The sequence below is a fragment of the Pseudophryne corroboree genome, chromosome 9, assembly GCF_028390025.1.
Source record: "Pseudophryne corroboree isolate aPseCor3 chromosome 9, aPseCor3.hap2, whole genome shotgun sequence".
Taxonomy (NCBI): Eukaryota; Metazoa; Chordata; class Amphibia; order Anura; family Myobatrachidae; genus Pseudophryne; species Pseudophryne corroboree.
The window spans coordinates 8,680,595-8,704,163 of record NC_086452.1 but is presented as its reverse complement, the minus strand read 5'-3'; the positions used below and the strand labels follow the sequence as shown (position 1 = coordinate 8,704,163).

At 49.3% G+C, this 23,569-nt stretch overlaps 1 protein-coding gene across 4 annotated transcripts in view; it reads right to left on the bottom strand.

Moving 5' to 3' along the window:
* COL24A1 (collagen type XXIV alpha 1 chain) overlaps window positions 1-23,569 on the bottom strand; it is a 767,149-nt gene that overhangs the window by 60,726 nt on the left and 682,854 nt on the right. For all 4 annotated transcript variants that reach the window (XR_010186531.1, XM_063938932.1, XM_063938934.1 and 1 more), the window contains exons 48-52: window positions 22,084-22,191; window positions 21,799-21,906; window positions 21,673-21,726; window positions 17,838-17,900; window positions 17,694-17,747 (exon numbers count right to left, since the gene is read on the bottom strand). Coding sequence is in view for 3 of the 4 variants with exons in the window: in XM_063938932.1 (XP_063795002.1) it covers window positions 17,694-17,747; window positions 17,838-17,900; window positions 21,673-21,726; window positions 21,799-21,906; window positions 22,084-22,191 (387 nt within the window). In the remaining variant the exon portion in view is untranslated. The remainder of the gene's footprint in view (window positions 1-17,693; window positions 17,748-17,837; window positions 17,901-21,672; window positions 21,727-21,798; window positions 21,907-22,083; window positions 22,192-23,569) is intronic.

Below are 23,569 nucleotides of genomic sequence, written 5' to 3'. Positions count from 1 at the left end.
GCTGTCTCCAGCTGTTCTCTGGACCTTGCCCTTATTAGGAGATCGTCCAAGTATGGGATAACTAATACGCCTTTTCTTCGAAGAAGAATCATCATCTCGGCCATTACCTTGGTAAAGACCCGAGGCGCCGTGGACAATCCGAACGGCAGCGTCTGAAACTGATAGTGACAGTTTTGAACAATGAACCTGAGGTACCCCTGGTGTGCGGGGTAAATCGGAACGTGTAGATACGCATCCTTGATGTCCAAGGATACCATAAAGTCCCCTTCTTCCAGGTTCGCTATCACTGCTCTGAGTGACTCCATCTTGAACTTGAACTTTTTTATGTAGAGGTTCAAGGACTTCAGATTTAGAATAGGCCTTACCGAGCCATCCGGCTTCGGTACCACAATTAGAGTGGAATAATACCCCTTTCCTTGTTGTAATAGGGGTACTTTGACTATCACCTGCTGAGCGTACAGCTTGTGAATGGCTTCCAACACCCTCTCCCTTTCGGAAGAGACGGTTGGTAAGGCAGACTTCAGGAAACGATGAGGAGGATCCGTCTCTAATTCCAACCTGTACCCCTGAGATATTATCTGCAGGATCCAGGGGTCTACCTGCGAGTGAGCCCACTGCGCGCTGTAATTTTTGAGACTGCCCCCCACTGTCCCCGAGTCCGCTTGAGAGGCCCCAGCGTCATGCTGAGGTTTTTGCAGGAGCCGGGGAGGGCTTCTGTTCCTGGGAAGGAGCTGCCTGTTGGTGTCTCTTCCCTCTTCCTCTGCCTCGTGGCAGGTACGACAAGCCCTTTGCTCTCTTATTTTTGTAGGAGCGAAAAGGCTGCGGTTGAAAGGTCGGTGCCTTTCTCTGTTGGGGAGTGACTTGAGGTAAAAAAGTGGATTTCCCGGCAGTAGCCGTGGCCACCAAGTCTGATAGACCAACTCCAAATAACTCCTCCCCTTTATACGGCAAAACCTCCATGTGACGTTTTGAATCCGCATCGCCTGTCCACTGTCGTGTCCATAAGGCTCTTCTGGCTGAAATGGACATAGCACTCACCCGAGATGCCAGTGTGCAAATATCCCTCTGTGCATCACGCATATAGATAAATGCATCCTTTATTTGTTCTAACGACAGTAAAACATTGTCCCTATCTAGGGTATCAATATTTTCAATCAGGGATTCTGACCAAACTACTCCAGCACTGCACATCCAGGCAGTTGCTATAGCTGGTCGTAGTATAACACCTGCATGTGTGTATATATTCTTTTGAATAACTTCCATCTTTCTATCTGATGGATCCTTAAGTGCGGCCGTCTCAGGAGAGGGTAACGCCACTTGTTTGGATAAGCGTGTGAGCGCCTTGTCCACCTTAGGGGGTGTTTCCCAGCGCGCCCTAACCTCTGGCGGGAAAGGGTATAATGCCAATAACTTTTTTGAAATTATCAACTTTTTATCAGGAGCAACCCACGCTTCATCACACACGTCATTTAATTCTTCTGATTCAGGAAAAACTGTTTGTAGTTTTTTCACACCATACATAATACCCTGTTTTACGGTATCTGTAGTATCAGCTAAATGTAACGTCTCCTTCATTGCCAAAATCATATAACGTGTGGCCCTACTGGAAAATACGTTTGAATTTCTACCGTCGTCACTGGAATCAGTGCCCGTGTCTGGGTCTGTGTCGACCGACTGAGGCAAAGGGCGTTTTACAGCCCCTGACGGTGTTTGAGGCGCCTGGACAGGCATTAATTGATTGTCCGGCCGCCTCATGTCCTCAACTGACTGTTTAAGGGAAGATAAACCATCACGTAATTCCACAAATAAAGGCATCCATTCTGGTGTCGACCCCCTGGGGGGTGACATCTGCATATTTGGCAATTGCTCCGCCTCCACACCAATATCGTCCTCATACATGTCGACACCACGTACCGACACACACCGCAAACTCACAGGGAATGCTCTAATGAAGACAGGACCCACTAGCCCTTTTGGGGAGACAGAGGGAGAGTCTGCCAGCACACACCACAAAGCGCTATATATACAAGGGATATCCTTATATTAAGTGCTCCCTTATAGCTGCTTTAATATATATATATATAGCCATTAATGTGCCCCCCCTCTCTGTTTTACCCTGTTTCTGTAGTGCAGTGCAGGGGAGAGACCTGGGAGCCGTTCTGACCAGCGGAGCTGTGACAGAAAATGGCGCCGTGTGCTGAGGAGATAGGCCCCGCCCCTTTTTCGGCGGGTTCTTCTCCCGCTATTTTTCCAGTCAGGCAGGGGTTAAATATCTCCATATAGCCCCTATGGGCTATATGTGAGGTATTTTTAGCCTTGTATAAGGTTTATATTTGCCTCTCAGAGCGCCCCCCCCCAGCGCTCTGCACCCTCAGTGACTGCCCAGTGAAGTGTGCTGAGAGGAAAATGGCGCACAGCTGCAGTGCTGTGCGCTACCTTATGAAGACTGAGGAGTCTTCAGCCGCCGGTTTCCGGACCTCTTCACGCTTCAGCATCTGCAAGGGGGTCGGCGGCGCGGCTCCGGGACCGGACTCCACGGCTGGGCCTGTGTTCGATCCCTCTGGAGCTAATGGTGTCCAGTAGCCAAGCAGCAAATCCACTCTGCATGCAGGTGAGTTTACTACTTTCCCCCTAAGTCCCACGTTGCAGTGATCCTGTTGCCAGCAGGACTCACTGTAAAGAAAAAAACCTAAACTAAACTTTCTCTAAGCAGCTGTTTAGGAGAGCCACCTAGATTGCACCCTTCTCGTTCGGGCACAAAATCTAACTGGAGTCTGGAGGAGGGTCATAGGGGGAGGAGCCAGTGCACACCACCTGACCTAGTAAAGCTTTACTTTTTTGTGCCCTGTCTCCTGCGGAGCCGCTATTCCCCATGGTCCTTTCAGGAACCCCAGCATCCACTTAGGACGATAGAGAAACTATAGGTAGTTTTTTCTCCCCAAACATAATACCCTTTTTTGAGGTACCTGGATTTATATCAGTAAGGTGCAATACCTCTTTCATTGCCTCAATCATGCCACAAATGGCCCTAGTGGACATTAAATTTGACTCATCGTCGTCGACACTTGCATCAGTATCCGTGTCGACATCTGTGTCTGCCATCTGAGGTAGTGGTCGTTTCAGGGCCCCTGACGGCCTTTGAATCGTCTGGGCAGGCACGAGCTGAGAAGCCGGCTGTCCCGCATTTGGCATGTCGTCAAATTTTTTATGTAAGGAGTCGACACTTGCACGTAATTCCTTCCATAAATCCATCCACTCAGGTGTCTGTCTTTGACATCACATTAATAGGCATCTGCTCCGCCTCCACATAAGTCTCCTCATCAAACATGTCGACACAGCCGTACCGACACACCGCACACACACACACACAGGGAATGCTCTTACAAGGAGACAGGACCCCACAAAAGCCCTTTGGGGAGACAGAGAGAAAGTATGCCAGCACACACCAGAGCGCTATAATAATACAGGGACTAACTGAATTATGACCCTTTATAGCTGCTTATTATATTAAACTGCGCCCAATTTTAGTGCCCCCCTCTCTTTTTTACCCTTTCCGTAGTGTAGACTGCAGGGGAGAGTCAGGGAGCTTCCTTCCAGCGGAACTGTGATGGAATAATGGCGCCAGTGTGCTGAGGGAGAAGGCTCCGCCCCTTTTTCGGCGGCCTTTCTCCCGCTTTTTTCTGTAATCTGGCAGGGGTAATTACCACATATATAGCCTCTGGGGCTATATATTGTGGTTATTTTGCCAGCCAAGGTGTTTTTATTGCTGCTCAGGGCGCCCCCCCCCCAGCGCCCTGCACCCTCAGTGACCGGAGTGTGAAGTGTGTATGAGGAGCAATGGCGCACAGCTGCAGTGCTATGCGCTACCTTGGTGAAGACTGATGTCTTCTGCCGCCGATTTTCCGGACCATCTTCATGCTTCTGGCTCTGTAAGGGGGACGGCGGCGCGGCTCCGGGAACGAACACCAAGGACGGGTCCTGCGGTCGATCCCTCTGGAGCTAATGGTGTCCAGTAGCCTAAGAAGCCCAAGCTAGCTGCAAGCAGGTAGGTTCGCTTCTTCTCCCCTTAGTCCCTCGATGCAGTGAGCCTGTTGCCAGCAGGTCTCACTGTAAAATAAAAAACCTAATTTTAAACTTTCTTTCTAGAAGCTCAGGAGAGCCCCTAGTGTGCATCCAGCTCGGCCGGGCACAGAAATCTAACTGAGGTCTGGAGGAGGGGCATAGAGGGAGGAGCCAGTGCACACCAGGTAGTACCAAATCTTTCTTATAGAGTGCCCAGTCTCCTGCGGAGCCCGTCTATTCCCCATGGTCCTTACGGAGTCCCCAGCATCCACTAGGACGTTAGAGAAATGCATTTACCATTCACCATATGCTCCCACAACGGGGGGTGTCCTGTCCCTTCACTGCAGCAATATCTGACTATATTATATTATATAGTTGTGCTACATTTATTGGGTAAGATTTGACTGGGCCGAATTTGATTGGACAGGATATGATTGGGTAGAATATGATTGGGAAGGATATCATTGGACAGGATATGATTGGACAGGATATGATTGGGTAGAGCAGTGATGGCTAACCGTGACACTCCAGCTGTTGTTGAACTACACATCCCAGCATGCCCTGCTACAGTTTTGCTATTTTGCCTTGCTAAAACTGATGCAGGGCATGCTGGGATGTGTAGTTCAACAACAGCTGGAGTGTCAAGGTTAGCCATCACTGGGGTAGAATATGATTGGGAAGGATATCATTGGACAGGATATGATTGGACAGGATGTGATTGGGTAGAAAATGACTGGGAAGGATATCATTGGACAGGATATGATAAGGTAGGATATGATTGGGAAGGATATCATTGAACAGGATATGATTGGGAAGGATATCATTGGACAGGATTATGATTGGGAAGGATATGATTGGGAAGGATATCATTGAACAGGATATGATTAGGTAGGATATGATTGGATAGGATATGATTGGGTAGGATATCATTGGACAGGATAGGATTGGGAAGGATATGATTGGACAGGATATGATTGGGAAGGATATCATTGGACAGGATATTATTGGGAAGGATATGATTGAACAGCATATGATTAGGTAGGATATGATTGGGTAGGATATGATTGGACAGGATATGATTAGGTAAGATATGATTGCGTAGGATATGACTGGACAGGATATGATTGGGAAGGATATGATTAGGTAGGATATGATTGGGAAGGATATCATTGGACAGGATATGATTAGGTAGGATATGATTGGGAAGGATATCATTGGACAGGATATGATTAGGTAGGATATGATTGGGAAGGATATCATTGGACAGGATATGTTTGGGAAGGAAATGATTGGGAAGGATATCATTGGACAGTATATGATTGGGAAGGATATAATTGGACAGGATATGATTAGGTAGGATATAATTGGATAGGATACGATTGGGTAGGATATCATTGGACAGGATATGATTGGGAAGGATATGATTAGGTAGGATATGATTTGGAAGGATATCATTGGACAGGATATGATTGGGAAGGATACGATTAGGTAGGATACGATTGGGTAGGATATGATTCGGTAGGATATGATTAGGTAGGATATGATTGGGAAGGATATCATTGGACAGGATATGATTGGGAAGGATATGATTAGGTAGGATATGATTTGGAAGTATATATCATTGGACAGGATATGATTGGGAAGGATATGATTAGGTAGGATACGATTGGGTAGGATATGATTCGGTAGGATATGATTGGGAAGGATATCATTGGACAGGATATGATTGGGTAGGATATGATTTGGAAGGATATCATTGGACAGGATATGATTAGATAGAATATAATTAGAAAGGATATGATTGGATAGGATTTGATTGGACAGGATTTGATTGGGTAGGCTATGATTGAGCAGTCTGTACTTTGGTAGTTTGTTGGTCAGTAATAATTGCTTTGCAGTAAAGTTTTCCTCCGCTGTACATTATCTGTATTATTTCAGTAACGATATATATATATACTTCTCCTACGTCCTAGAGGATGCTGGGGTCTATTTTAGTACCATGGGGTATAGACGGTTCCGCAGGAGCCTTCGGCACTTTAAGACTTTTTAAGAGTGTGAACTGGCTCCTCTCTCTATGCCAATCCTCCAGACCTCAGTTTAGAAAATGTGCCCAGGAGACTGGATGCACTCTAGTGGAGCTCTACAGAGCTTAGCTGGAAAAGACTTTGATAGGTTTTTCATTTTACAGGGAAGCTGCTGGCAACAGCTTCCCTGCTTCGTGGGACTGGGGGGGGGGGGGGGGGAGAGTTAGAACCAACTTCTCAATTAGTTAATGGTTCTACTTCCGCTGACAGGACACCAATAGCTCCTGAGGGTACTGAACACAGCCCAAGCCTGGCCAGCATTCACTCCCACAGCACTGCCGCCACCCCCTAACAGAGCCAGAAGAAAAAAGGCTGGTGAGTATGTTACCGGAGTGCCTGCAGAGAGAGAGGGTCCTCCGGTCATCGTTGGCGGCTTTCAGGTACAGCGCAGCGGCAGGGACGCTGCGCGCCATTGTCTCCCAGCAGCGGGAGCAGAGCGTGCGGGGGAAGGGGCGGGGGGACGCGCTATGAGCGGCATGGTATACCTGACTCTCACTGGTAAATTAGGGCACATCCCCGCTTCTAGAGGACGTGCTGTCCCCGGGACCAGTATAAATAATTCCCATTATGAGTGTGTGAATCGCGCCATTGCAAGGGGGCGGAGCTTCTCCTCAGACAGTACAGTTCACTCACTGCGCGCCATTTTCTCCTGCAGAACGCCACTGTGAGGATCCAGACGCAGTTTTTCTCCTCAAGACACGGCTGATACAAGTACCAGGGTGTTATAGAGGGGGAGGGACTGTTAATAGTTATTAGGTCTACGGGCCTATAATTGGTATATGCGCTGAAATTGTGTACTGCACATTCTTATAGGGTGCAGGGTGTGAGCTGGCAAATCCATCTGTGTCTCTCTGACAGACATCAGTGTGTGTCTGTCCCCGATAGCTCTCCTGTGTGATAGGGGTGTGTGTGTGTGTGGGGCTGTACACGTGTGTAACATGTCAGACATAGGGGGTAAACTCTTCCCCGGAAGAACCCATTTTGGAGGCACAAGTGGGTAATATGGTGGCCCTTCCCTCTCAGAAGGAGCCAGAGTGGGTGAGAAAGTTGCAAAATAATATTTCCATGCTTGCACAGAAATTCTCAGAGTCTGAACAACAGACTAAATATTGGAGGCAGTCTGTGGAGGATGCACTGTTTGCTGATCCCTCTATATCATCTACTCGGGTCCCACCCAGTTCCCAAAAAAGGTCTCTGGCCCAGATAATGCAGGGGGACACAGACACAGATTCCGACACGGAAGCCGACACTGGGGATTTGAGAGGGGTAGACCCAAAATTAGCAAAGAGCATACAATGTATGATAGTCGCTATAAAAGAGGTGTTAGAGTTTACCGATACAACACCTGCACAAAAGGATTATTTTAGATTAAATAAGAAACAGGTGGTGACTTTTCCTCCGTCAAAGGATTTGAATGCGTTCTTTGAGGAAGCCTGGTCTAACCCCAAAAGGAAATTTACTATTTCCAGACAGATACGTGTAGCGTACCCATTCCCTGAGGAAGACAGGCACAAATGGGAGACATCCCCTATGATAGTCTCTAGGCTGTCTAGGAAAATAGTTTTGCCTTCCCCAGGGTCAGCTTCTTTGAAGGATCCTGCTGACCGTAAATTAGAGACGACATTAAAATCTATATATACGGCTAACGGTACGTTACTCAGACCCACCATTGCTTGTGCGTGGGTGGGTAACGCTGTGGAGAAGTGGGCAGACAACTTGATAGTTAATATTGACACGGTTGATAAGGATGACATAGTCCTAATTCTCAGCCATATCAAAGATGCTGCAGGTAACTTTGTTGAGGCTATGAAGGATATTGGTTTGCTGGGTTCAAGAGCCTCAGCTATGGCGATTTCAGGCCGCAGGGCGTAATGGATTCGCCAATAGAATGCTGATGCGGAATCAAAGAGAATTATTGAGGCGCTCCCTTACAATGGGGAGGCCCTCTTTGGTGATAAAATGGATGCCATGATTTCCACGACTACATCAGGCAAGTCTGCATTTTTGCCTTCCGCAGCTGTCCCCCCTAAGAAAGGGTATCATTCTCATACCATGCAGTCCTTTCGGCCCAACAGGTACAAAAAGGCAAAAGGCACCACCTTCCTCGCAGGAAGAGGTCGGGGTAGAGGTAGAAAACATACAACACCAGCAGGTTCACAGGAGCAGAAGCCAACAGCTACTTCTGCTAAAACCTCAGCATGACGCTGGGGCTCCCATGCGGGAGTATGATCGGGTGGGGGCACACCTACTATCTTTCAGCCAGGTCTGGCTTCGCTCAGATCTGGATGCTTGGGTATTACAGATAGTGTCCCAGGGTTACAGGTTGGAATTTCAAGATCTTCTCCCATGCCGATTTTTGAAATCAGCCTTGCCAGTTTCTGTCCAAGACAGATCAAAAGTGCTGAACGCGATACAAAAGTTGTGTCAAGACAAGGTAGTTTCCTTGGTTCCCGAGATACAGCAGGGAAAAGGTTTTTATTCCAGCCTATTTGTAGTACCGAAGCCGGATGGCTCGGTCAGACCGATTCTGAACCTAAAGTCTCTAAATCTGTTTTTGAAACGGTTCAAGTTCAAGATGGAATCCCTAAGAGCGGTGATCTCCAGCTTGGAAGAGAAGGAATTTCTGGTGTCAGTGGACATCAAGGATGCTTATCTCCATGTTCCCATCTACCCTCCGCATCAGGCATACCTGAGGTTTGCGGTCTAGGACTGCTACTACCAGTTCCAAACGTTACCTTTTCGGACTCTCCACGGCTCCGAGGGTGTCCACCAAGGTGATGGCGGAGATGATGGTGCTCCTTCGCAAGAAAGGGGTCAACATAATTCCTTACCTGGACAATCTCCTCATAAAGACGAGGTCCAGGGAGAAGTTAGAGCAAAACATTGCGCTATCCCTGACGATCCTTCAACAGCACGGTTGGATCTTAAACCTTCCAAAATCACAATTGGAACAGACAATGAGGTTATCTTCTCTGGGAATGATTCTGGACACCGAGGTACAGAAAGTATTCCTTCCGGTGGAAAAGGCTCTGGAGATCCAGAAGATGGTCAAACCACTTTTGAAACCAGCACACGTGTCAGTTTATCAATGCATCCACCTGCTGGGGAAGATGGTGGCGGCCTACAAGGCCAGGGTGTTCCAGTGGGACCTCCTGGACAAGTGGTCCGGATCGCATCTACACATGCATCAGAGGATAATCCTGTCGGCAAAAGCCAGAATTTCACTCCTGTGGTGGCTTCAAAGTTCTCACCTCCTGGAAGGACGCAGGTTCGGGATTCAAGACTGGATCCTAGTAACCACGGATGCAAGTCTCCGAGGTTGGGGCGGTCACGCAAGGGGAAAACTTCCAAGGAAGATGGTCAAGTCGAGAAACTCTTCTTCACATAAACATTCTGGAGTTGAGAGCCATGTACAACTGCCTTCAACAAGCGGCACATCTTCTTCAAGATCGGCCCATACAGATCCAGTCAGACAATGTAACAGCAGTGGCTTACATAAACCGTCAGGGAGGAACGAAAAGCAGAGCGGCAATGGCAGAGGTGACAAAAATACTCCTCTGGGCAGAAAGACATGCAAGAGCTCTGTCGGCAATCTTCATTCCGGGAGTGGACAACTGGGAAGCGGACTTCCTCAGCAGACATGATCTCCATCCAGGAGAATGGGGCCTCCACCCAGATGTCTTTGCGGAGGTAACAAGTCGTTGGGGCGTTCCTCAAGTAGACATGATGGCATCTGGTCTCAACAAGAAGCTTCCAACATATTGTTCCAGGTCGAGAGACCCACAAGCAATAGCAGTAGATGCACTGGTGACCCAGTGGGTGTTCCGGTCAGTGTATCTATTCCCTCCACTTCCACTAATACCAAGAATTCTAAAGCTCGTCAGAAGAACAGGGGTTCGGGCAATTCTCATTGCCCCAGACTGGCCAAGGCGGGCTTGGTATCCGGATCTTCAGGAGTTACCACTGGGAGATCCTTGGCCTCTTCCTCTTCGCGAGGACATGCTTCAGCAGGGGCCGTTAGTTTATCAAGACTTACCGCGGCTACATTTGACGGCATGGCTGTTGAGCGCCACATCCTAGCCCGTAAGGGTATTCCCAATGAAGTCATTCCCACCCTTATTCTGGCCAGGAAAGGGGTAACGTCCAAACATTACCATCGTATTTGGAGAAAATATGTGTCTTGGTGTGAATCCAAGAAGTCTCCTGCGGTGGAGTTTCAATTAGGACGGCTTCTCCTATTTCTACAGGCGGGTGTGGATGCTGGGTTGCGGTTAGGGTCGATCAAGGTCCAAATTTTGGCTTTGTCCATTTTCTTTCAGAAACAATTGGCTTCCCTACCGGAGGTTCAGACGTTCGTGAGGGGTGTTCTGCGCATCCAACCTCCCTTTGTGCCTCCTGCAGCGCCATGGTATCTTAATGTGGTGTTGCAGTTCCTGAAGTCGGACTGGTTTGAGCCTCTACAAGAGGTGGAGTTGAAGTTTCTCACTTGGAAAGTGGTCATGCTGTTAGCCTTGGCCTCCGGCAGACGAGTGTCTGAGTTAGGGGCTCTGTCTCACAAGAGTCCTTATTTGATTTTTCACAAAGATAGGGCTGAGCTGCGGACGCGTCAGCAATTTTTTTCCGAAGGTTGTGTCTTTCCATATCAACCAGCCAATGGTGGTGCCAGTGGCTTCTGACACCTCAGCCGTTTCAAAGTCCTTGGATGTCGTCAGGGCATTGAGGACTTATGTTGCAAGAACGGCTCGGATTAGGAAAAATAAGAATTTACTTACCGATAATTCTATTTCTCGGAGTCCGTAGTGGATGCTGGGGTTCCTGAAAGGACCATGGGGAATAGCGGCTCCGCAGGAGACAGGGCACAAAAAAGTAAAGCTTTACTAGGTCAGGTGGTGTGCACTGGCTCCTCCCCCTATGACCCTCCTCCAGACTCCAGTTAGGTACTGTGCCCGGACGAGCATACACAATAAGGGAGGCATTTTGAATCCCGGGTAAGACTCATACCAGCCACACCAATCACACCGTACAACTTGTGATCTAAACCCAGTTAACAGTATGACAACAGAAAGGGCCTCTTAAAGATGGCTCCTTAACAATAACCCGAATTAGTTAACAATAACTATGTACAAGTATTGCAGATAATCCGCACTTGGGATGGGCGCCCAGCATCCACTACGGACTCCGAGAAATAGAATTATCGGTAAGTAAATTCTTATTTTCTCTATCGTCCTAAGTGGATGCTGGGGTTCCTGAAAGGACCATGGGGATTATACCAAAGCTCCCAAACGGGCGGGAGAGTGCGGATGACTCTGCAGCACCGAATGAGAGAACTCCAGGTCCTCCTTTGCCAGGGTATCAAATTTGTAAAATTTTACAAACGTGTTCTCCCCCGACCACGTAGCTGCTCGGCAGAGTTGTAATGCCGAGACCCCTCGGGCAGCCGCCCAAGATGAGCCCACCTTCCTTGTGGAGTGGGCTTTTACAGTTTTAGGCTGTGGCAGGCCTGCCACAGAATGTGCAAGTTGAATTGTGTTACAAATCCAACGAGCAATCGACTGCTTAGAAGCAGGTGCGCCCAACTTGTTGGGTGCATACAATATAAACAGCGAGTCAGATTTTCTGACTCCAGCCGTCCTTGCAATGTATATTTTTAAGGCTCTGACAACGTCCAACAACTTGGAGTCCTCCAAGTCGCTAGTGGCCGCAGGCACCACAATAGGTTGGTTCAGATGAAATGCTGATACCACTTTAGGGAGAAAATGCGGACGAGTCCGCAGTTCTGCCCTATCCGAATGGAAGATTAGATAAGGACTTTTATAAGATAAAGCCGCCAATTCAGATACTCTCCTGGCAGAGGCCAGGGCTAGTAACATAGTCACTTTCAATGTGAGATATTTCAAATCCACCTTTTTCAATGGTTCAAACCAATGGGATTTGAGGAAATCTAAAACTACATTTAGATCCCACGGTGCCACCGGAGGCACCACAGGAGGCTGTATATGCAGTACTCCCTTGACAAAAGTCTGGACCTCAGGGACAGAGGCCAATTCTTTTTGGAAGAATATTGACAGGGCCGAAATTTGAACCTTAATGGATCCCAATTTGAGACCCATAGATAATCCTGATTGCAGGAAATGTAGGAAACGACCCAGTTGGAATTCCTCCGTCGGAACCCTCCGATCCTCGCACCACGCTACATATTTTCGCCAAATGCGGTGATAATGTTTCACGGTGACTTCCTTCCGTGCCTTAATCAAGGTAGGAATGACTTCTTCTGGAATGCCTTTCCCTTTTAGGATCTGGCGTTCAACCGCCATGCCGTCAAACGCAGCCGCGGTAAGTCTTGAAAAAGACAGGGACCCTGCTGTAGCAGGTCCCTTCTCAGAGGTAGAGGCCACGGTTCGTCCGTGAGCATCTCTTGAAGTTCCGGATACCAAGTCCTTCTCGGCCAATCCGGAACCACTAGTATTGTTCTTACTCTTCTTTGCCGTATGATCTTCAATACCTTTGGTATGAGCGGCAGAGGAGGAAACACATACACTGACTGGTACACCCAAGGAGTTACCAGTGCGTCCACAGCTATTGCCTGTGGATCTCTTGACCTGGCGCAATATTTGTCCAGTTTCTTGTTGAGGCGAGACGCCATCATGTCTACAATTGGTCTTTCCCAACGGTCTATTAACATGTTGAAGACTTCTGGATGTAGACCCCACTCTCCCGGATGAAGATCGTGTCTGCTGAGGAAGTCTGCTTCCCAGTTGTCCACGCCCGGGATGAACACTGCTGACAGTGCTATCACGTGATTCTCCGCCCAGCGAAGAATCTTGGCAGCTTCTGCCATTGCACTCCTGCTTCTTGTGCCGCCCTGCCTGTTTACATAGGCGACCGCCGTGATGTTGTCCGACTGAATCAACACCGGCTTTCCTTGCAGGAGAAGTTCCGCCTGGCTTAGAGCATTGTAGATTGCTCTTAGTTCCAGAATGTTTATGTGAAGAGACTTTTCCAGACTCGTCCATACTCCCTGGAAGTTTCTTCCTTGTGTGACTGCTCCCCAGCCTCTCAGGCTGGCGTCCGTGGTCACCAGGATCCAATCCTGAATGCCGAATCTGCGGCCTTCTAATAGGTGAGCCTTCTGCAACCACCACAGAAGTGACACCCTTGTCTTTGGTGACAGGGTTATTCGCAGGTGCATCTGCAGATGCGACCCTGACCATTTGTCCAACAGATCCCTTTGGAATATTCTTGCATGGAATCTGCCGAATGGAATTGCTTCGTAAGAAGCCACCATTTTTCCCAGGACTCTTGTGCATTGATGTACTGACACTTTTCCTGGTTTTAGGAGGTTCCTGACCAGATCGGATAACTCCTTGGCTTTTTCCTCTGGAAGGAAAACCTTTTTCTGAACCGTGTCCAGAATCATTCCTAGGAACAGCAGACGAGTTGTCGGGATTAAATGGGATTTTGGAATATTCAGAATCCACCCGTGTTGTCTTAGCACCTCTTGAGATAGTGCTAAAGCTGTCTCCAGCTGTTCTCTGGACCTTGCCCTTATTAGGAGATCGTCCAAGTATGGGATAACTAATACGCCTTTTCTTCGAAGAAGAATCATCATCTCGGCCATTACCTTGGTAAAGACCCGAGGCGCCGTGGACAATCCGAACGGCAGCGTCTGAAACTGATAGTGACAGTTTTGAACAATGAACCTGAGGTACCCCTGGTGTGCGGGGTAAATCGGAACGTGTAGATACGCATCCTTGATGTCCAAGGATACCATAAAGTCCCCTTCTTCCAGGTTCGCTATCACTGCTCTGAGTGACTCCATCTTGAACTTGAACTTTTTTATGTAGAGGTTCAAGGACTTCAGATTTAGAATAGGCCTTACCGAGCCATCCGGCTTCGGTACCACAAATAGAGTGGAATAATACCCCTTTCCTTGTTGTAATAGGGGTACTTTGACTATCACCTGCTGAGCGTACAGCTTGTGAATGGCTTCCAACACCCTCTCCCTTTCGGAAGAGACGGTTGGTAAGGCAGACTTCAGGAAACGATGAGGAGGATCCGTCTCTAATTCCAACCTGTACCCCTGAGATATTATCTGCAGGATCCAGGGGTCTACCTGCGAGTGAGCCCACTGCGCGCTGTAATTTTTGAGACGGCCCCCCACTGTCCCCGAGTCCGCTTGAGAGGCCCCAGCGTCATGCTGAGGTTTTTGCAGGAGCCGGGGAGGGCTTCTGTTCCTGGGAAAGAGCTGTCTGTTGGTGTCTCTTCCCTCTTCCTCTGCCTCGTGGCAGGTACGACAAGCCCTTTGCTCTCTTATTTTTGTAGGAGCGAAAAGGCTGCGGTTGAAAGGTCGGTGCCTTTCTCTGTTGGGGAGTGACTTGAGGTAAAAAAGTGGATTTCCCGGCAGTAGCCGTGGCCACCAAGTCTGATAGACCAACTCCAAATAACTCCTCCCCTTTATACGGCAAAACCTCCATGTGACGTTTTGAATCCGCATCGCCTGTCCACTGTCGTGTCCATAAGGCTCTTCTGGCTGAAATGGACATAGCACTCATCCGAGATGCCAGTGTGCAAATATCCCTCTGTGCATCACGCATATAGATAAATGCATCCTTTATTTGTTCTAACGACAGTAAAACATTGTCCCTATCTAGGGTATCAATATTTTCAATCAGGGATTCTGACCAAACTACTCCAGCACTGCACATCCAGGCAGTTGCTATAGCTGGTCGTAGTATAACACCTGCATGTGTGTATATATTCTTTTGAATAACTTCCATCTTTCTATCTGATGGATCCTTAAGTGCGGCCGTCTCAGGAGAGGGTAACGCCACTTGTTTGGATAAGCGTGTGAGCGCCTTGTCCACCTTAGGGGGTGTTTCCCAGCGCGCCCTAACCTCTGGCGGGAAAGGGTATAATGCCAATAACTTTTTTGAAATTATCAACTTTTTATCAGGAGCAACCCACGCTTCATCACACACGTCATTTAATTCTTCTGATTCAGGAAAAACTGTTTGTAGTTTTTTCACACCATACATAATACCCTGTTTTACGGTATCTGTAGTATCAGCTAAATGTAACGTCTCCTTCATTGCCAAAATCATATAACGTGTGGCCCTACTGGAAAATACGTTTGAATTTCTACCGTCGTCACTGGAATCAGTGCCCGTGTCTGGGTCTGTGTCGACCGACTGAGGCAAAGGGCGTTTTACAGCCCCTGACGGTGTTTGAGGCGCCTGGACAGGCATTAATTGATTGTCCGGCCGCCTCATGTCCTCAACTGACTGTTTAAGGGAAGATAAACCATCACGTAATTCCACAAATAAAGGCATCCATTCTGGTGTCGACCCCCTGGGGGGTGACATCTGCATATTTGGCAATTGCTCCGCCTCCACACCAATATCGTCCTCATACATGTCGACACCACGTACCGACACACACCGCAAACTCACAGGGAATGCTCTAATGAAGACAGGACCCACTAGCCCTTTTGGGGAGACAGAGGGAGAGTCTGCCAGCACACACCACAAAACGCTATATATACAAGGGATATCCTTATATTAAGTGCTCCCTTATAGCTGCTTTAATATATATATATATATAGCCATTAATGTGCCCCCCCTCTCTGTTTTACCCTGTTTCTGTAGTGCAGTGCAGGGGAGAGACCTGGGAGCCGTTCTGACCAGCGGAGCTGTGACAGAAAATGGCGCCGTGTGCTGAGGAGATAGGCCCCGCCCCTTTTTCGGCGGGTTCTTCTCCCGCTATTTTTCCAGTCAGGCAGGGGTTAAATATCTCCATATAGCCCCTATGGGCTATATGTGAGGTATTTTTAGCCTTGTATAAGGTTTATATTTGCCTCTCAGAGCGCCCCCCCCCAGCGCTCTGCACCCTCAGTGACTGCCCAGTGAAGTGTGCTGAGAGGAAAATGGCGCACAGCTGCAGTGCTGTGCGCTACCTTATGAAGACTGAGGAGTCTTCAGCCGCCGGTTTCCGGACCTCTTCACGCTTCAGCATCTGCAAGGGGGTCGGCGGCGCGGCTCCGGGACCGGACTCCACGGCTGGGCCTGTGTTCGATCCCTCTGGAGCTAATGGTGTCCAGTAGCCAAGCAGCAAATCCACTCTGCATGCAGGTGAGTTTACTACTTTCCCCCTAAGTCCCACGTTGCAGTGATCCTGTTGCCAGCAGGACTCACTGTAAAGAAAAAAAAACCTAAACTAAACTTTCTCTAAGCAGCTCTTTAGGAGAGCCACCTAGATTGCACCCTTCTCGTTCGGGCACAAAATCTAACTGGAGTCTGGAGGAGGGTCATAGGGGGAGGAGCCAGTGCACACCACCTGACCTAGTAAAGCTTTACTTTTTTGTGCCCTGTCTCCTGCGGAGCCGCTATTCCCCATGGTCCTTTCAGGAACCCCAGCATCCACTTAGGACGATAGAGAAACAGAGGCTTTGTTTGTCCTTTATGATCCCAACAAGATTGGGTGTCCTGCTTCTAAGCAGACTATTGCGCGCTGGATCAGAGGTACGATTCAGCACGCTCATTCCACGGCGGGATTGCCGTTACAGAGTTCGGTAAAGGCCCACTCTACAAGGAAAGTGGGTTCTTCCTGGGCGGCTGCCCGGGGGGTCTCGGCATTGCAGATTTGCCGAGCTGCTACTTGGTCAGGGGCAAACACGTTTGCTAAGTTTTACAGGTTTGACACCTTGGCTGCTGACGACCTTTAGTTTGGTCAGTCAGTTCTGTAGGAACATTAGCACTTTCCCGCCCGTACTGGGAGCTTTGGTACATCCCCATGGTACTAAAATGGACCCCAGCATTCTCTAGGACGTAAGAGAAAATAGGATTTTAATAACCTACCGGTAAATCCTTTTCTCGTAGTCCATAGAGGATGCTGGGCGCCTGCCCAGTGCTCATTTTTCCTGCAACGTTAAGTTTTGTCTTTATACACAGGTTCTCATGTGTTAAGATATTTTGCAGCTGTTGCTGTTGCGTTATGCATGCACGTTAGCATGGGTTATGTTGAAGGCCATGTTAGGCGGCATGTTTTGTATGGTGTGAGCTGGTGTGAATCTCGCCACTAGTTAATGTAACTTCCTCTCTCGAAGTTGTCCGTCTCCTCGGGCACAGTTCCTATACTGAGGTCTGGAGGAGGGGCATAGAGGGAGGAGCCAGTTCACACTCTTAAAAAGTCTTGAAAGTGCCGAAGGCTCCTGCGGAAACGTCTATACCCCATGGTACTAAAATGGACCCCAGCATCCTCTATGGACTACGAGAAAAGGATTTACCGGTAGGTTATTAAAATCCTATTATATATATATATATATATATGTGTGTGTGTGTGTGTGTGTAAGGAAAAAAACTTTATATATAGGTAATTGTAATTCTGTAAGTGTATTACAATGATATAAAAGCATAAGTGCATGACACGTTAGCACACACGTATGTGGAACATTCAGGATTTGGCGTTTGTAGACACATTGGTAGTGTGGGCTGCCAGTCAATGCAGAGGACGGTGGCTTGTGGGGCTCAATACTGGATAAACGGTACTCACCAGATTGCCTGTGGGCCCTATTATACCGTCGGGGCCTACCGGACCACTGTTACCCTGTACAGAACACAGAACGGTTGCAGAATGAATGGATCCACTTTATCACACATATAATTATATAAATGTACAGAGGTACGGTATACTTACAGCCTGGCCAAAGGGACCTTTGGGGCCAACGATTCCCACGATGCCGATGTCACCACTAGGACCCTATAAAATATGAATTCAGTTGAAAACTAGGACGTTCCATGTTAAGTGATATTTAGGAAAACTTGCTGCAGCACACAGGAGCCGTAACGCCATAAAACAGGTTTCCCATTACCCCGTATAACACCGGACTGCACAGTATTGTGCCTGAAGGGGGGGGGGGGGGCTGTGACCCTGCACTCGTCTACATACACAGCACTCTGCTACGTCACAGTGAGAGACAGCGACAGTCTGCATACACAGCACTCTGCTACGTCACAGTGAGAGACAGCGACAGTCTGCATACACAGCACTCTGCTACGTCACAGTGAGAGAGACAGCGACAGTCTGCATACACAGCACTCTGCTACATCACAGTGAGAGAGACAGCGACAGCCTGCATGCACAGCACTCTGCTACATCAAAGTGAGAGAGACAGCGACAGTCTGCATACACAGCACTCTGCTACATCACAGTGAGAGAGACAGCGACAGTCTGCATACACAGCACTGCTACGTCACAGTGAGAGAAACAGCGACAGTCTGCATACACAGCACTCTGCTACGTCACAGTGAGAGACAGCGACAGCCTGCATACACAGCACTCTGCTACGTCAGTGAGACAGCGACAGTCTGCATACACAGCACTCTGCTACGTCACAGTGAGAGAGACAGCGACAGCCTGCATACACAGCACTCTGCTACGTCACAGTGAGAGAGACAGCGACAGCCTGCATACACAGCACTCTGCTACGTCACAGTGAGAGACGGCGACAGTGCACACACAGCACTCTGCTACGTCACAGTAAGAGAGACAGCGACAGTCTGCATACACAGCACTCTGCTACGTCACAGTGAGAGAGACAGCGACAGTCTGCATACACAGCACTCTGCTACGTCAGTGAGACAGCGACAGTCTGCATACACAGCACTCTGCTACGTCACAGTGAGAGAGACAGCGACAGTCTGCATACACAGCACTCTGCTACGTCACAGTGAGTGGGATACGGAGTACCTGAGGTGATTGGCGTGGGGTGAGAGGGATACAGAGTACCTGAGGTGATTGGCGTGGGGTGAGAGGGATACAGAGTACCTGAGGTGATTGGCGTGGGGTGAGAGGGATACGGAGTACCTGAGGTGATTGGCATGGGGTGAGAGGGATACGGAGTACCTGAGGTGATTGGCGTGGGGTGAGAGGGATACAGAGTACCTGAGGTGATTGGCGTGGGGTGAGAGGGATACAGAGTACCTGAGGTGATTGGCGTGGGGTGAGAGGGATACGGAGTACCTGAGGTGATTGGCGTGGGGTGAGAGGGATACGGAGTACCTGAGGTGATTTGTGTGGGGTGAGAGGGATACGGAGTACCTGAGGTGATTGGCGTGGGGTGAGAGGGATACGGAGTACCTGAGGTGATAGGCGTGGGGTGAGAGGGATACTCAGTACCTGAGGTGATTGGCGTGGGGTGAGACAGGGATAGAGAGTACCCGAGGTGATTTGTGTGGGGTGAGAGGGATACGGAGTACCTGAGGTGATTGGCGTGGGGTGAGAGGGATACGGAATACCTGAGGTGATTGGCGTGGGGTGAGAGGGATACGGAGTACCTGAGGTGATTGGCGTGGGGTGAGAGGGATAGAGAGTACCCGAGGTGATTGGCGTGGGGTGAGAGGGATACGGAGTACCTGAGGTGATTGGCGTGGGGTGAGAGGGATACGGAGTACCTGAGGTGATTGGCGTGGGGTGAGAGGGATACGGAGTACCTGAGGTGATTGGCGTGGGGTGAGAGGGATACGGAGTACTTGAGGTGATTGGCGTGGGGTGAGACAGGGATAGAGAGTACCTGAGGTGATTTGTGTGGGGTGAGAGGGATACGGAGTACCTGAGGTGATTGGCGTGGGGTGAGACAGGGATAGAGAGTACCTGAGGTGATTTGTGTGGGGAGAGAGGGATACTGAGTACTTGAGGTGATTGGCGTGGGGTGAGAGGGATACGGAGTACCTGAGGTGATTGGCGTGGGGTGAGAGGGATACGGAGTACCTGAGGTGATTAGCGTGGGGTGAGAGGGATAAGGAGTACCTGAGGTGATTGGCGTGGGGTGAGAGGGATACGGAGTACCTGAGGTGATTGGCGTGGGGTGAGAGGGATAGAGAGTACCCGAGGTGATTGGCGTGGGGTGAGAGGGATACAGAGTACCTGAGGTGATTGGCGTGGGGTGAGACAGGGATACAGAGTACCTGAGGTGATTGGCGTGGGGTGAGAGGGATACAGAGTACCTGAGGGGATTGGCGTGGGGTGAGAGGGATACGGAGTAACTGAGGTGATTGGCGTGGGGTGAGAGGGATACGGAGTACCTGAGGTGATTGGCGTGGGGTGCGAGGGATACGGAGTACCTGAGGTGACTGGCGTGGGGTGCGAGGGATACGGAGTACCTGAGGTGACTGGCGTGGGGTGAGAGGGATACGGAGTAACTGAGGTGATTGGCGTGGGGTGAGAGGGATACGGAGTACCTGAGGTGATTGGCGTGGGGTGCGAGGGATACGGAGTACCTGAGGTGACTGGCGTGGGGTGCGAGGGATACGGAGTACCTGAGGTGACTGGCGTGGGGTGAGAGGGATACGGAGTAACTGAGGTGATTGGCGTGGGGTGAGAGGGATACGGAGTACCTGAGGTGATTGGCGTGGGGTGAGAGGGATACGGAGTACCTGAGGTGACTGGCGTGGGGTGAGAGGGATACGGAGTAACTGAGGTGATTGGCGTGGGGTGAGAGGGATACGGAGTACCTGAGGTGACTGGCGTGGGGTGAGAGGGATACGGAGTACCTGAGGTGATTGGCGTGGGGTGAGAGGGATAGAGAGTACCCGAGGTGATTGGCGTGGGGTGAGAGGGATACAGAGTACCTGAGGTGATTTGTGTGGGGTGAGAGGGATACAGAGTACCTGAGGTGATTGGCGTGGGGTGAGAGGGATACAGAGTACCTGAGGTGATTGGCGTGGGGTGAGAGGGATACGGAGTACCTGAGGTGATTGGCGTGGGGTGAGAGGGATAAGGAGTACCTGAGGTGATTGGCGTGGGGTGAGAGGGATACGGAGTACCTGAGGTGATTGGCGTGGGGTGAGAGGGATAGAGAGTACCCGAGGTGATTGGCGTGGGGTGAGAGGGATACAGAGTACCTGAGGTGATTGGCGTGGGGTGAGACAGGGATACAGAGTACCTGAGGTGATTGGCGTGGGGTGAGAGGGATACAGAGTACCTGAGGTGATTGGCGTGGGGTGAGAGGGATACGGAGTAACTGAGGTGATTGGCGTGGGGTGAGAGGGATACGGAGTACCTGAGGTGATTGGCGTGGGGTGAGAGGGATACGGAGTACCTGAGGTGATTGGCGTGGGGTGAGAGGGATACAGAGTACCTGAGGTGATTGGCGTGGGGTGAGAGGGATACGGAGTACCTGAGGTGATTGGCGTGGGGTGAGAGGGATACGGAGTACCTGAGGTGACTGGCGTGGGGTGAGAGGGATACGGAGTACCTGAGGTGATTGGCGTGGGGTGAGACAGGAAAATGACGACACCTTGTTAGAGCACATACTGTATGCAGAGGAAATAACACTATGAGACGCTAATGAAGACTTATAGGAAGGATTTGGTGAAGTTCTGAGACACAGAGATTTAGGTGAGACATGGAAAGTGTAACACGTATGGTCGTCATGAACACGGATCGGCCACTTGGCGCTCTCACGCGCTAGCTATGGGCCTTTCAGTTACTGACCTAGCACTCAGGGAGAGCGAGGCGATGTAGAACGTACCTTTGGGCCTGGAAAACCTTGGAAGCCCATCAGACCCTGGTCCCCATCTTCCCCCTGTAGGATCAGAGTGTAAGTAATCTGCGCTCCTTATATAACGTGTGTAGATGATAACGGGGGCAGACGTACCAGGACACCCTTTATGCCAGCCTCGCCTCTTGCTCCTTGGTCACCTTGAGATCCGGGGAAACCTCTTAGTCCCGACTTTCCTGGATATCCGCGAAGTCCCAGCTCCCCCTCAAATTGTAAGAGGATAATATTTTATTTACAGGAACGGATTCCTCCACGTTCCATATTCCGCCAGCTGTCCATCACCAGATATACAATACACCGGGACCCGGTTACAGATACACTTCCAATGCCCCAGTGTTCCCCACAGTACAATGTATAAATGTATGACAACTATTACAATACCTTAGGTCCTGGTGCACCCATTTCGCCTTTAATACCAAGAGTCCCTTTCGCTCCAGCGTGACCAGGTAATCCCGCCAATCCAGAGAGGCCGGGGCTGCCATTTTCACCCTGCGGGGATTAGATGTGGACATCACATTATCACGCTGTCTGCGACACTAAATAAGACACACACATATATATATATATATATATATATATATATATATACAGGTTGAGTATCCCTTATCCAAAATGCTTGGGACCAGAAGTATTTTGGATAACGGATTTTTCCGTATTTTGGAATAACTGCATACCATAATGAGATATCATGGTGATGGGACCTACTGTAAATCTAAGCACAGAATGCATTTATGTTTCACATAAACCTTATACACACAGCCTGTAGGTCATTTTAGCCAATATTTTTAATAACTTTGTGTATTAAACAAAGTTTGTGTACAATGAGCCATCAGAAAACAAAGGTTTCACTATCTCAGTCTCACTCAAAAAATTCCGTATTTCGGAATATTTGGATATGGGATACTCAACCTGTATATATGTATATATATATATATATATATATATATAAATATATATATATATATATATATAAAACCTTTCACTGCGGTGGATTTAGTCTGATGAAACAAACTGTGGATATGGTCATAGTGCGACTGCGCTTATGGCGCCCTATCTACACGTCAGTGTTTGACCACATGTAACAGAGATCCGAGCGGTCGGATGGACAGCTTCTCATTGGGAACATCCCACTTGTCAGGGTTGTACTGAGCAGCAGATTTTCAGTACAGCCCTTAGGTCAGGGCCTTCATTACAATAACCCTTTAATGATCTCATTTCCTGACACGCTGTATAATGTGCAGAGAAAGGAATGATGAGAATAACATCCACACAGAATGTGTTCTGGAAGCTGCTGACGGGAAATGCGGGGGACATCGTGAGGAAAGACAGGGACCACCAGGAGAGCTTTGGGACACAGGCATAACCTGTATCTGTCTTTCCTCCGCTCCACGTCTGACAGGTGAATGGAGAGGAGACAGAAGACGGTGCACAGGTCACGGCTCTCTATGGAGAGGATGTCTGCACTGTGTGCACTGATGCTGTACAGGAATGGATGAGGGAGCAGAGACCACGGAGTATATCATGTGCCCACCATTCTCCTCGCGGCTGGCCGCTGCCTATGGGCACATTTACTATTCAGTGGTTTACCAGGACCCCCGATGACCAATGGACATAAACCTGGCAGGTAAGTAAATCTATCCCTCCGTCTCCTGCGCAACCTCAGGGAATGAAGGGTGCACCCTCCGCTCCTCCAACTGCAGAGCTTCATAGAACTGTCAGTAAGATACCAGCTCTTATATAAGGGAGGAGAATGAGGCTGCGTGTTTTATACAGATGTGCTTGTGCGCAGTGTAATAATAGTCACATGCTCCCGTGTTGTCGCAGCGCCGGGTGGGACCTCTGCTCCGGTCTGAGGCTTCGTGACGAT